We start from the raw sequence: 13,589 nt of genomic DNA, 5'->3' as shown, positions 1-13,589 counted from the left end.
AAGGAAGATAATTAATAGGTATTACGTCATTTTCACATAGCACATCTCATTTGATCTTCATGACCTGTGAAGGAGAGGCTATGGTCTCCATGTTACATGGTCCCCTGCCACCCCAGGTTCTGGTAGAGCGAGACTTTGAACCCAGGGCCACCTCCTCCAATCCAAGGCTCTTTCCATTGCAGTGGAAAGTATTTCCTCAGAATAAGGAATTCTTTATCAATGGTCTCTTCACCATGTAGCATGATATGCTAAGTATTTTATACCTTTCAAAGCTGAGAGAAAATTACATCGATTCCGCAGGGCTTTTCTGAGGGTTCTGTGTGGATGGGTAAATAAGGTCATTAAGTGCCAAGGCCCGGCGGGATCTTCTCACCAGCAGAGCTGAGGCAATCCCAGCTCTAATTTCTGCCAGTGCTTAACCGCACCGCTCTTCTGACAATCTCTCACAACGTGGCTTCTGGGCAGTTTTGTAATGAGGCTTCCTGACAGAAATGCTCCAGTACACGGAGAGCTTCCCTCCCCTGCCCTGAGTTACAGATATCAAGTTTCCAGGGCAGCTGCCTGTTGGAAAAGACTAAAAGTCCCTGAGATCCTGGATCCTGGCCTGCAGGGTCAGGCAGGCCCGCAGCAGATCAAAGCAGCTACAGTGAGTTGTCTCTTGACCTAGGTGACGTAGGGTTTGAAATGGGAGTGCCACAGGGTAAAGATCCCAGAGAGAGATTTGATGAGATGTAGCAACTGAATAATACGTTTGATTCGTGGGTGATGATGGCTTCCTAGGAAGGGAAGTGGAGAAGGCAGGCTTTGTCCCTGTCCTCCACATTGTCACTGGCCTGGAAGGAGTGTGTGTAGGAAGCCGTGTTCGGTGGGAAGACCTGCATCTCAGGCAGGGGCTGGGGAGGGGAAGGCGACAGTGTCAGTGAACTTGCATCTCTCCTGGACTTGCTTTCCAGCTAAGATTTGGTATTTTAATTTTGAACTGAAATTAAATTATATATAGAAGATTGAATTTTAAAAAAACTCTTCATACCTGCATGGGAATTCCTAGCATAATTTAATGCACTAACTTTCTGGCTTTATTACTATTTACCTAATTCTTTTTTTTTTTAATTTTCTATTTTCATTTATGCACATTTTTAAAAAATGAAATAAGCAATCTGAAATCTTCTGTGGGATACGGTAGGGGAAAAGGTAAAGAAGCGAATCACCCTGTAAAGAGAAAAACAGAATATGAGGTCAGAGGATTGCTTTATCTCCTCCGAACGTGATGATTCCGAAACAACGACACTGTCGTGTTTTTCCAGTTGTCTCCCAGGTGGATGGAAAGAGGACATTTTGCCTTGCAAGTGTCTCTATTCAACAGGTTCCAATGTAAGTCCCTCCGATGCCTCCTTTCTGCTCCCCTCTGCAGTGCATTGTGAGGCCACTGCCGCTTACCCTTCCTGGGACCACGAGATTGTCAATGCCAATCAAATCTTTCTTGAGTTCGTGCAGCTTCTGGAAATTCTCCATCTTGATCATCGTACCGTGGAGCTGTGCCACCATCTCCGTGATCTCTGCCAAAGCGGCTGTGAAGGAAAGACACACACAGTCTGCGGTGGGAAAGGCAGGTGGGGTCTTCCCCAAGTAGCTGTCAGCTCAGCGCTGCGGGAAAATCACTCCAGTCCTTGCATAGTATTCAAAGGTATCTTTTGAGCGAAAACAGTGTTATTTCTCTATAACGAAAATTGATAGTGCATTTTCTGAATTTATTTGCTTCCTTTTAGCATGTTAAAACAGTAAGTGACCCGTGCATGGCTACGTGGCATACGGCTGTCCTTCAATGAGACGGACTTGTTGGCTTAGAGGGGAAAGACACGGGGGGAAGAAGACTGCCTTGAATTGTGTCCCTGGGTAGACTTTTCTTTTCCCTCCTGTTACTCGGAAAGAACAAGGCACAGTGAACACAAAGAGGCCACAGAAAAATCTGGAGCAAAGTCGGCATCTCTTTGAGAGGAGGTGTAATTGATATTGTGAAGTGTCAGTATCACTCCAGGTAACTAACATTCCACCACACCCCAGTTCTGCCTTGTGTGGAAATTACACTGTTTGTCAAGATGGTTGCGAAAAATTGCTGCAGAATTTAAATTTTTTTATTATTATTTGTTTGAGACAGAATTTTGCTCTTGTTGCCCAGGCTGGAGTGCAATGGCACAATCTCAGCTCACTGCAAACTCTGCCTCCCAGGTTCAAGTGATTGTCCTGCCCCATCCTCCCAAGTAGCTGGGATTACAGGTGCGTGCCACCACGCCCGGCTAATTTTGTATTTTTAGTAGAGAAAAGGTTTCACCATGTTGGTTAGGCTGGTCTCGAACTCCTGACCTCAGGTGATCGACATGCCTTGGCTGCCCAAAGTGCTGCAATTACAGGCATGAGCCACCGCAACAGGCCTTTATTTTTCAATAGAGGCATAGCTCCCCTATACTGGTGGGCATCCTGTATTTAAAAGGAGCTAGTGCCTGATTAATACAAGCTTGGGTGGCACGCAAGTCCCCAGCGGCTGACAAGCTTGGGTACTTAGGTCAAGAAAAGCGAGAAATACTTGTTGACTGAACTTTAGGCTTCAGAACACTAAATACCTCTTTGACCGCTTCCCCCAGCATTTCCGTGTTGGAAGGGAAGCATTTAGTTTTCTTGTTTTTTCCCCCAAGGATGCAAGTTAAATTCTCCCAGGCTCATCAGAGAATGTGGTCTCAGCCATAGTGACAAATCCCAGGCCGCGCTCGATCTTCAGATATTACCACCCAGTTTGGTCCAGTAAACATTTACTTGGCACCCAGTGCTCAGTGGCAGGGCTGGGGGGAGTGACGGGGTTCTTAGAGGAAAATGATGGAATGATGGCCCCCTGGCCCCCAGTGCTCATGGGCAGGGGCGTGCTGGGAACAGCCCTTGGCACTCAGTATCCCTCCAGCTCTGGAAATCTAGGCTCCTACAGTGCTGCCACCTCATGCTTTAAGCTAGCTAGCACTTTCTTCCTCAATCCTCAAGGATAGACTGTCTCCATTGGGTACTGTTTACAGAAATAGCAGAATGAAACTGGATCAGTCCACCAAGGACAGTGCCTGCAAAACCACACACACTGCTCTCACCCCCATGGGCGCTAGATCTGAGGAGTCCTCAGAGTCAGGAGAGGCCCTGGGTCCTTTCCTCCGGGCTCAGCCAACACATAGGCAATGCCCGTGTGACAGGACAAGGCGGACAGGAGGTCAGCTTAACATCAGGGGCCAGGCACAAGCTGAGGCTTAAAGGACGAGAGAGAGCTGGCCAGGAAAGGCCAAGGAGGTGGTGGCCAGGACTCTAAGCAGAAGGAACGGAATGCGCCAAGGTGTGGAGGCAAGAGGCAGCATGGTTTTTGTTTTTAGAGACTGGGTCTAGGTCTGTCGCCTGGGCTGTGGTGCGATCATAGCTCACTGCAGCCTCCAACTCCTGGGCTCAAGCGATCCTCCCACCTGAGCCTCCTGAGTAGCTGGGACTATAGGTGCATGCTCGTAATTTTAAAATTTTTTGCAGAGACAGGCTCTCACTATGTTGCCCAGGCTGCTCTTGAATTCCCAGCCTCCAATGATCCTCCCGTCTTGGCCTCCCAAAGTGCTGGGATTACAGGTGTGAGCCACCACCCTTGGCCAGCATGGTTTGTTTTAAAGACAGATGGTCAACGACAAACCACGTCAGGAGGCACTTGTGTTCCCCTTCTGTGAACTGTCACTGTCTTAATTACTTTGTCGTCTACATATTGGGTTGCCTTTTTTAACAACTAATTTGTAGGAGTCCGCCATATATTCTAGATATTAACAATGATTTTTCTAGAACAAGCCTGATATCACTGGTTCCCTCCTTAAAACGCTTCCTGTTCAGCTTCTGCTGTTAGGTTACGGCTTTGCAGGGTCCATAGGGTGCAGTGGGACGTGGCCCCTGCTTTCTGTCGCAGCCTCACTTTGTGGCTCTCCCTGTGCCCTGCACGCTTTTCACAATGTTCCGGTCTCTGTCCCCTCTGAACCTGAGCTGGTGGTGTTTCTAACTCTATTCTCCACACCCTCCCTTCACCCAGGAAAACTCCTATTTACATTTTAGCTCTGAACTTAGACACCATTTCCCTTCGAGATCCCCCCAACACCCCCCAGTGCCCCGGCTCCAACTGCACCGTCCACTTGTCTCTCACGGCCCTAGTGCAGGGTCGCCACTGCCCAGGTACCTGCCTGCAGACCCTCCAGCAGGTCCTGTGAGGTCAGGGGCCACACTGTTCCTTCTCCCTCACATGCCCAGGACAGGTTTATCCCTCACCCCCTTCCCACCCTTTCCCCACAAGTCCCCAAAGTCCATTGTATCATTCCTATGGCTTTGCATTCTCATAGCTTAGCTCCCATTTATGAGTGAGAACATATGATGTTTGGTTAATACATGTCCCTTATAAAAGTGTATTAACCAAATACAGCTGGGGTGTGAGAGCTGGCCAGGCCAGGTCATGAAGACTTTCAATTTTAGCCTGAGGCAGTCAGCTGTCACCCAGGTTTTAAGCAAATATATAAGATGATGGATTTTTAAAAAGAGGACACGTTTGGCCAAAGAATTGGAGGTGTTTCTGACATTTCAGGCAAGACATGAGGGCCTTGCCCTCCTAGTGGGTGTGCAGATTTGGGCCACCTGTGCGACAGCCACCTACGCAGGGCCAGCTCCGCGTGCTTAAAGGCTAGGTCAGGAAGTGCAGACACTCACAGACCACACGTGACACCAGACAGAACAACTTCCTTTCAGAAGAGCACGCGTGGCCCTGTGGGAAAAGCAGGGTCTGGAATGGGGCTCTGACCTCTGAGTGACCCTGCAAGTCCCTTCCCCTGAGTCTCAGCGTCCCTATTTGTAAAATGGGATAGATAATGCAGCTGATCTAAAGGGGTCATTAAAGGAGTAACGGTGTGAGCATTAGCACAGTATCAGGTACACGGTACCTGGCCTGGGGCTGAGCAAGTGTGAACGGGTAGGACTGTCCATGAGATAGAAGGGCAGGACGGTGGTGACCATGGGTTCTAGGTATAGGTTCCAAATTATTTCCCTCCCAGCTGGGTGACTCTGGGCAGGTTCCTTAACCTCTCTAGTCTCGGTAGTCCCCGTAGGTAAGACGAACTCACCTGTGCCTGAGGCTTGGGAAGAGTTAATACAGCAGAGGTGCTTCTACGGCGTCAGGCACATTACCAACGCCCGGCAGCAATGAGCAACAGGATTTGTGACAAGCTATGTTCCGTGGCCACGGTAGAGGGATGAGTTTCAACCATGTGGGTAGAAGCAAGCTTCCTGGGTGAGGGCTAACTGTAAGCGGAGTTCTCTAGGGATCTTTGCACAAAACCACCCGGGGACGGGAGGAGAAAATGCACACAAGAGGGAAAGGAAGAAAGGGGTCACGATGATCATTAGCACCTTCTTTACTGTCAAGGTGTGGCTGGGCGTGGTGGCTCATGCCTGTAATCTCAGCACTCTGGGAGGTCAAGGTGGGTGGTGGATCATGAGGTCAGGAGTTCGAGACCAGCCTGACCAATATGGTGAAACCCCGTCTCTACTAAAAATACAAAAATTAGCCAGGCGTGGCAGCGTGCGCCTGTCATCTTAGCTGCTCCAGAGGCTGAGGCAGGAGAATCACTTGAACCCGGGAGGTGGAGGTTGCAGTGAACCGAGACTGCACCATTGCACTCCAGCCTGGGCAACAGAACGAGACTCCATCTCAAAAAGAAAAGAAAAGAAAAGAAAAAAATCAAGATGTAACCAAACACCAGATCAGGAATAAAAAGCAGCGCCTGCCCTGATGAAAACCTGGGACCCAGCATCGGCTGGTCTCTCTCCCTGGGAAGCCTCTCCCTGGCTGGGCTCAGTCTGGGAGCACCCGGTCTGAACCGTGCCATGGGCACCAGGTGGCACAGGCTCCCGGCACTCACCTCGGCAGTCCCTGAAGTCGGCGTGGCTCGGCGGGTGGTGTTTGCACAGCCGCTCCAGGACCTGCTTGTAGTGCATGAGCCGGTGCAGCGGCCGCAGGAGGAAGGTGTTGAGCGGTAGGTAACACACTTTCTGCAGCTCGAAGTCCCTGCAGAAGTTCTCCAGCCGCCGGGAGCTCTTGATCCCGTTCTCCAGGGCCTCCAAGGCCTCGCTGTGCTTCCACAGGTGAGCCGCCAGGTGCTTGGGGGGCAACAGAGGAGGAGGGTCCTGTTCAGCTGACTGGGACCTGCGTTCCGCCCAGTTTCACTTGGGAAAATGAAGCGCACCTGCACTCTCTTTAGTTCATCGATTTGTTTAATTCCCTTAAATTTCACATTGTTCATAGTTCACTCTTTGGTATTTCACTTAAGTTCTCAGGATGAAATAAAAAGGCCTATTAAGGTACTGAGCAGTTTAAAATACACACGGATCATAAAATATATGAGCTGTAGATATAACATCAGAGGCATAAATGTTCCTTTAAAATTAAGCCTGGAAAAACTGGGGAGAAATATATGAACAGGAGCTCCTTAAGGGGGGCTGTGGTTTTCTTCTAAATGTCATCAGATAACCACCCGGGGTCCATCAATAAGCATTACGTAGTTTTAAAACCACATTCCTGCTTCCCTCGCCCCATCTGCTCAGACAGTAACTAAGCAGCTATGTGAGCCCCTCCTCTGCCAGGTCAGGGAGATGGATGCGAGTCAGAAAGCGCCCTCACTCTCCCGGAGTCATGGTGGGGATGGAGACAGGGTAAGCGTTTGGATGACAGAGCATTAAAGGAGGAATGAATTCACCTGGGTGGGAGGGAGGAATTCCAAGGCAAGGACACTGCCAGGCAGATAGGGGGAGAGCAGGGGACAGGGGACACCACGGGACACAAAAGCCGAGGTTGCTTTCTTCAAGTCTCACTTGATAATCACCTCCTAGAGTGGGCTTGCTCTCTATGTGCTGGTAACTCCCAAATCTAAATTTTTATTTTGTGTGACAGGGTCTTGCTCTGTTACCCAAGCTGGAGTGCAGTGGCACAATCTCAGTTCACTGCAGCCTCAAACTCCTGGGCTCAAGGGATCCTCTTGCCTCAGCCTCGGGCGGCTGGGACTATATAGGCTTGAGCCACCATGCCCAGCTAATTAAAATAAATAAATAAATAAATAAATATTTATTTATTTAGAGAGACAGGGTCTCACTATGTTGCCCAGGCTGGTGGTCTCAAACTCCTGGCTTCAAGTGATCCTCCCACCTTGGCCTCCCGAAGTGCTGGGAGTACAGGCATGAGGCACCACGCCCGGCCCAAAGTCTAGATTTTTCTATCATGTATGTGGGTGTATATTTGTATACATGTCTGTCTATAGATATAAAAGGCACAAAATGATGAAAGTTTTTGTAATTGACTTGTTTTTATAGAAAAGCCCATGGTAGTATCTGGCACAGGCGAGTAGCCCAAGTCAGAGAGGAAAACGCAGCACCAGACCCAGATTTCTCATCCCGGCTATGGCCTAACCTCAGTGGCTTCTCCACACCCATGCCCCGGAAAGAGCTGGAAACATAGGCTGTCCAGACACCCACTTCCTGCTGCCTCACCCGGGGCCCCCGTGTTTATTCTCTAACTTCAGAATGGATACCACCACCAGCCAGGTACTCAGGACATTAAAACCTGGGGTATACTCCACATTGTTTCCTTGTCTGAACCCATCCCCAAGTCCTATCAATTTGTCCTCCAGAAAATGTGGGACCTGCTTTTGTCTTCTTTCCCATGGTCACTGTTCTCATTCCGGTCTGGCATCGTCCACTGCTGCGTGCTCTCCAGCCCCTTCCACTTCACTGTGAGTTGAGCCCCTGAATGAACTTTCCGCGATGCCACTCAACAGACTCCTCTTAGGCCGGAATCCCTCTGACCTCTCTGGCACTGATGCTTGCCACTCACCCCGAGCCACCCACTGACCACCTTGCACTCAAATGCACCATGCTCTTGCACCCAGAGCCTCTGCCCACAATGCCCACTGCTGAGGACCCCCCCATCCCTCGGGGTTACTCCAGGGCCTGCCCTGCTCTGTACTCCTGCATCCTCCTGCACTCACTGCTGTGTCTGTCCACATCAGCCTTTATCACACAGCCTGCCTGCTGGGTTGATTTCATGACTTTCTATTTTGACATAGACATTCATAGGAAGTTGCAAAGACATATACAGGGAGGGACTGTGCACTCCTCACTCAGCCTCCCTCAATGGTGACATCCTGCAAAACTAGAGTATAGTATCAACACCAGGAAATTGGCATTGGTACCGCCCACAGAGCTTATTCAGATGGCACCAGTTATACACGCTCTTGTGTGTGTATGCATGTGCGTGCATGTGTGTGTCGCTCTGTGCAATGCTATCACACCTGTGGTCCCCTATTTGATTTTGAGAGAGGGCATCATCATGTTGTAACATCCTGGCAAGTTGTCACATCCTTGGGGCCTGCCATATGCAGTGGGTGTCCAAAGGTCTTCCCTGTACATACTAAAGAGCAAACGAAGCAATGCACATACCCAGGCCAAGGCAGGGGTCTTGGGAGAACACACGAGTTGGCAGTGGCCGGAAGGCAGGGTAGAAGGTGAAGGGTTGGGAGCAGGGTCTGGGAAGATGGCCTAGGACTAGAGTAGAGGCTTTCTTCATTAGGTCTAGAGTTTGGATTGCATTCTCCAAACCACAGAGAACCAGGAGGGCTTTGCGCAGTCAGTTTTGTGTTGTATAAACAGCGACTCCAGCCGTCATATAAGTAGTGGGTTGGGAGGCTGGGTTGGTGGGAGGGGACTCATTGGGAAGCTGGCCCGGTCGCCTAGCAGGAAGAAAACAGAGAGCCAGGAGGAGCAAAGTGGTAGAAGTGTGAGAAGGAGGTACAGGTGGTAGAAGCGTGGAGCGATAGGCGATATAGGAAGGAATGAAGGTCCCCACTTGCAAAGCAGGTAAAGGTCAGGATGAAAGGCCCTTTCTTTGCATTGATTTCCAAGTGCTTTTGTGTGTCTGGATGGATGTGTGCAGGTGGAGGTCACAGCGTGGGCTGGAGGTCCTGATTTGGGTGTCTCTGATTCTCTGGAGGTGGTTAAAGACCCTGGACTACCTTCCCTTGGTCATGTGACCTCACTCCTGTGTGCAGAGGCTGGGAAGAGCCGATCAGGCTGAGACTGATGACAGCAGGTGAGTGCACAGGTCGGGGGTGGGAGTGGAGTGGGAAAGACACTACAGGCTCGAGAACACTCTAAGCATTTGGACAACAGCGCTGGCCTGGGCTTCTCACATTTCTGGAAACTTCGGCTGTGCCCCTCCATGCTTTATAGAAATTCTTTAAAACAATAAATACAGCAATTTAAAAAAAACCCACAACTAACTTCTCAAAAAGGCTGCCAGTGGCTCTCACAGCCTCTCCATCTATTTTTATTTTGCTTGCACAGAGCTCCATGCTATAAACGCTCGTGGCATCAGCACACTCCTGAGATGCCAGCACAGCAGAGGAAGCTGGCTGAATGCAGAAATGCCAGCTCCCCAGACCGAGGAGAAATAATGCCAGGCGCGGAAATCAGGTGTATTTTTAGGTGGTCTTCTGCGCTGGGTTAGCGGAGGGGAAGGTGGGATGTCAGCCTCGGCGGGAAAGCAGTGGTGGGAGTTGGCACATAACCTGGAGAAGCCACGAAGGACACCTGCTGAACAGCACCACGCTGTGGACTATCTCCGCAGGTAGGGAAGAGCCTGGCAGCTCTCTGCTGCTGTCCCCAAAGGCCCACACCAGAGTCCAAGCCTCCTTGAAGAGGGCGCCCCCCTGGGGAGCTGTGATCTCAGATTGAGGAACACGGGGAGAAAAGCTGAGAAACCAGAACAGCGCGAGAAAAAGTACAGAGCACGTGAAAAGAGGGAAAAGATGGAAGAGAACAACAGAAACAGCGTCATGTTACATAAGAGAGGAAAAAGGACGTTTCTGAGAACCGAATGAAGCTGGTCTGCAGTGACTACATCCTGTCTGATCCCAGCTATGTGACATCTGGAAGGCAAAACTATGGAGATGGTAAAATATCAGTGGTTGCCAGGGATTTGGGGGGCATCTAAGGGGGATGAATAAGTGGAGCCCAGAGGAGTTTTAGGGCAGGGAAACTGTTCTGTGGATCCCTGTCATTATATATTTGTCAACACCCACAGAATGTACACCACCGAGAGAGCCCTAATGGTCAACCTTGTCAATATTGGTTCATCAGTTTCCACAAGTGCACCAAGCCAATGCAAAAGGCTAATAGCTGGGGAAACTGTGTGTTTGGGGGTGGAGCGAAGAATATGAGAACTCTGTACTTTCTGCTCAAGTTTTCTGTAAAGCTAAAATTGCTTTGAAAGATAAAATACATTAACTTCAGAAACTCCCATGGAAAGTGGAAAAGATGTCTGTTGTCCTTCCGTCTGAATGTTGTCCTCAGCCGTAGCTCATGCCATTCAAAATACTGTGGCTGTGGAACATCTTAGGGAATTCTTGCTTTTCTTTTTCGCATAGGATTCTGCAACCCTGATCATTCCCACGGCCTCTCTCTGGTATTGCCCCAAATTGCAAAGGGTTGCTGTTTGAACACAGTGAAAAAACAAATAATACCTCAGGATTCAGTCAGTGTTATTGTGGTCTTTGTTAAGAGAAAGAGATTGACAGGAAATCTCTTGAGTGGCATTTGATCCTATCTTTTCTGTGCCACCCCCCGACCCTCCTCCCCTTGTCTCTCTCTCATGAGATTCATCTTTGTTTATTTATTGTTTATTTTTGAGATAGGGTCTCGCTCTGTTGCCCAGGCTCGAGTGCGGTGGTGCCATCATGGCTCACTGCAGCCTCAACCTGCTGGGCTCACAAGTGATCCTCTCCCCTCAGCCCCCTGAGTAGCTGGAACTACAAGCACTTACCATCACTCCTGGCTAATGTTTTTTATTTTTCGTAGAGACAAAGTCTTGGCATGTTGTCTAGGCTGATCTCAAACTTGTGGGCCCAAGCAATCCTCCCACCTTAGCCTCCCAAATTGCTAGGATCACAGGCATGAGCCACCACACCCCGCTGAGATATATTATTTTAATGGGAAAAACTAAACGCCAACCCACTTAGCTAGGTTCATGGGAGTTAAGACAAACCCTAACGGTAATTTCATTCTATGAGTGTCCTGTGTATAGTAGGTGCTCAGTTAGCACTGGGTGGATGGATGGGTGGGTGGATGGACTAAAATGGGGGCAGTATGAGCACCTTCTTTAGGGGGTTGCTAGCTTCTCGGGGCAGTTGTTAGTTTTTAAGGTTGTCATACAGACTCTGGGCAGTTGAGATTCAGGAAGATTGCTTTAAAATGTGAGTACAGGTGTATTCAAAAGACATGCTGTGTGGATTAAAACATTGTATGTTAAAAGAATTGTTAATGGAGTCAAATGAAAACAAAAAAAGGAAAATTTCTGATATAAGAGATGGGGCAGATTTTTTTGAATATGGTAGAGTATTAGTTTAATGTTTATTGACTTCTTTGGATATACTTTCACTTTTATGTCATTCATTGTAGATATTGCTGGATGATTAAAAACATATTTGCGACCAGGCGTGATGGCTCATGCCTATAATCCCAGCACTTTGGGAGGCCGAGGTAGGTGGATCACCCAAGGTCAGGAGTTTGAGACCAGCCTGGCTAACATGAAGAAACCCCGTCTCTACTAAAAACACAAAAATTAGCTGGGTGTGGTGGCACGCACCTGTAGTCCCAGGTGCTACTTGGGAAGCTGAGGCAGGAGAATCGCTTGAACCTGGGAGGCAGAGGCTGCAGTGAGCCGAGATTGCGCCATTGCACTCCAGCCTGGGCGACAAGAGTGAAACTCCGTCTCAAAAACAACAACAACAACAACAAAACCAACCAACCAAAAAAAAAAAAAAACCATATTTGCCTCGTACACTGATTTAAAGTCATAGAATTTACTAAAACATCTACATAGCTCTGAATCTAACATTTATGTCATGGTTATTAGAAGAAACCAAAACAACTGGCTGAAAATGTAATGTTCAGACAATGTTTGTCTATGCCTTTTTTTTTTGAGGTTTTGAATCATCCATTCCCAGAAAACACTTGTTCTTTTGGGTACAACGCAAAACTTTCCAAACAAAACACCTACTAAAGATGCTTTCACTAAAGTGATTGGATTTTCATTCCTGCTTTGAAATAAAAGTATCTAGAAAGGCTGGAGAAGGGTTTGCCAAACAGTCATCTTCCTGCTGTGCCTTAGATTAGACCGGGGTGTCCGATCTTTTGGCTTCCCGGGACCACATTGGAAGAAGAATAACTGTCTTAGGTCACACATAAAATACACTAACACTAACGATAGCTGATGAGCTAAACAAAACAAAACAGAACAAAAAAACCCAAAAATCACCAAAAAAAAAAAATCTCATAATGTTTTAAGAAAGTTTATGAATTTGTGTTGGGCCACATTCAAAGCCGTCCTGGGCTGTACGCGGCTGGTCGGTGGTGGGTTGGACAAGCTTGGTGTAGACAGTTAAATCAGGAGATGCACGCTGATGGAAATGGCTTATAGCCTACACTCACAGCAGCCCCGCTCGATTTTCCTTGGTGAACTTGCTCCACCCAAATCTCAACCAGCTCACCTTCATGCCCTGAATGTTCTTCAGCATGACATCGCCGATTCTTTGGTAATCTCTGATTTGGGCATTCGAGCGGCCTTCCCTGAGAGCAAAAGCAAAGGGTTGAAAATGCAAAGCGTTAGTAGTGACATGACCAGAAGAGGCCCAGCCCTGGGTTACAAATATCAGCCTACTGCTTTCTTTCTAATCACCCCTCCCCGGACATCTCCTGGACCTCTCCTGAACTTCTTATGGAGTCACGGAATGTTACCGTTGGAGGGAGACTTGGAAATTACCCCAGTCATCCTGCGAAGAATTCCACTTAAGATTTGAAAGAGACAAGAGAGAACCAATTTCCGATCCTTTTAATTTGGTTTAATTATTTTACTCTACCCATCTGCACACTGGAGTTTGATTTTATATTAATTTTTTCCATCCACACTTGGGTGATTTTAGCATCATTAGGTCAGCACAGAGATCATGTGCAGTAAGTGGCTTGTAAACAGATTCTATCCTAGAGATGGGTACCGCTAGACACCTGCAGGAAGCAAGACTCAGCCCCAAAGCAAGGTTTCTGCTTCTAAGAGTGCTTGCCTGAAGCAGACCAATAGCTGTCCATAGCCCTTGGGAAGAGAAATGCATAATTGAGAAAGGACAGGAGATGGTACTTGAAGGTGGGAGTGACGCAAATGCCATAGAATAGGGTAGGGTGGGTGGCCCAGGAACAGACAGGCATGGAGGGGAGGGCCATGGCCCCCCAGACACGTTGGGTGCTAGACAGCAAAGCTGTGGGCACTTTCAGTGAGGTTTGGGGTACACGTATACCCTTCCAATGGCTCACTGATCAACGCAGAGAGAAATATAAAAACATGGATGGTAGCGAGTATTTATTAAGTACTGTCCATGCACCGGACACCATGCAGAGTTCATTACAGGCATGAGCCCTTTTAGTCCTCATAGAAACCCTCTGCGGCAGGT

The 13,589-nt window shown here is 48.5% G+C and overlaps 1 protein-coding gene and 1 long non-coding RNA gene across 9 annotated transcripts in view; one reads left to right on the top strand and one right to left on the bottom strand.

The window, feature by feature from the left end:
- Positions 1-13,589, bottom strand: part of FARP1 (FERM, ARH/RhoGEF and pleckstrin domain protein 1) — a 303,757-nt gene that overhangs the window by 12,929 nt on the left and 277,239 nt on the right. For 7 of the 8 annotated variants that reach the window (XM_045376837.2, XM_074021301.1, XM_065533409.2 and 4 more), the window contains 3 exons: positions 12,636-12,714; positions 5,961-6,198; positions 1,438-1,568 (listed from right to left, as the gene is read on the bottom strand). In XM_045376837.2, coding sequence (XP_045232772.2) covers positions 1,438-1,568; positions 5,961-6,198; positions 12,636-12,714 — 448 coding nt within the window. Of the gene's footprint in view, positions 1-1,437; positions 1,569-5,960; positions 6,199-9,369; positions 10,579-12,635; positions 12,715-13,589 lie in introns of those variants that run through there. The other variant, XM_074021302.1, reaches the window with a different exon arrangement.
- LOC141408900 (uncharacterized) lies at positions 8,858-10,390 on the top strand. Its single transcript, XR_012426470.1, has 2 exons — positions 8,858-9,178; positions 9,433-10,390. It is a non-coding gene; the product is annotated as an uncharacterized lncRNA (long non-coding RNA).

This window comes from Macaca fascicularis, chromosome 17, assembly GCF_037993035.2.
Source record: "Macaca fascicularis isolate 582-1 chromosome 17, T2T-MFA8v1.1".
Taxonomy (NCBI): Eukaryota; Metazoa; Chordata; class Mammalia; order Primates; family Cercopithecidae; genus Macaca; species Macaca fascicularis.
This window is presented reverse-complemented; position numbering and strand designations above follow the sequence as displayed.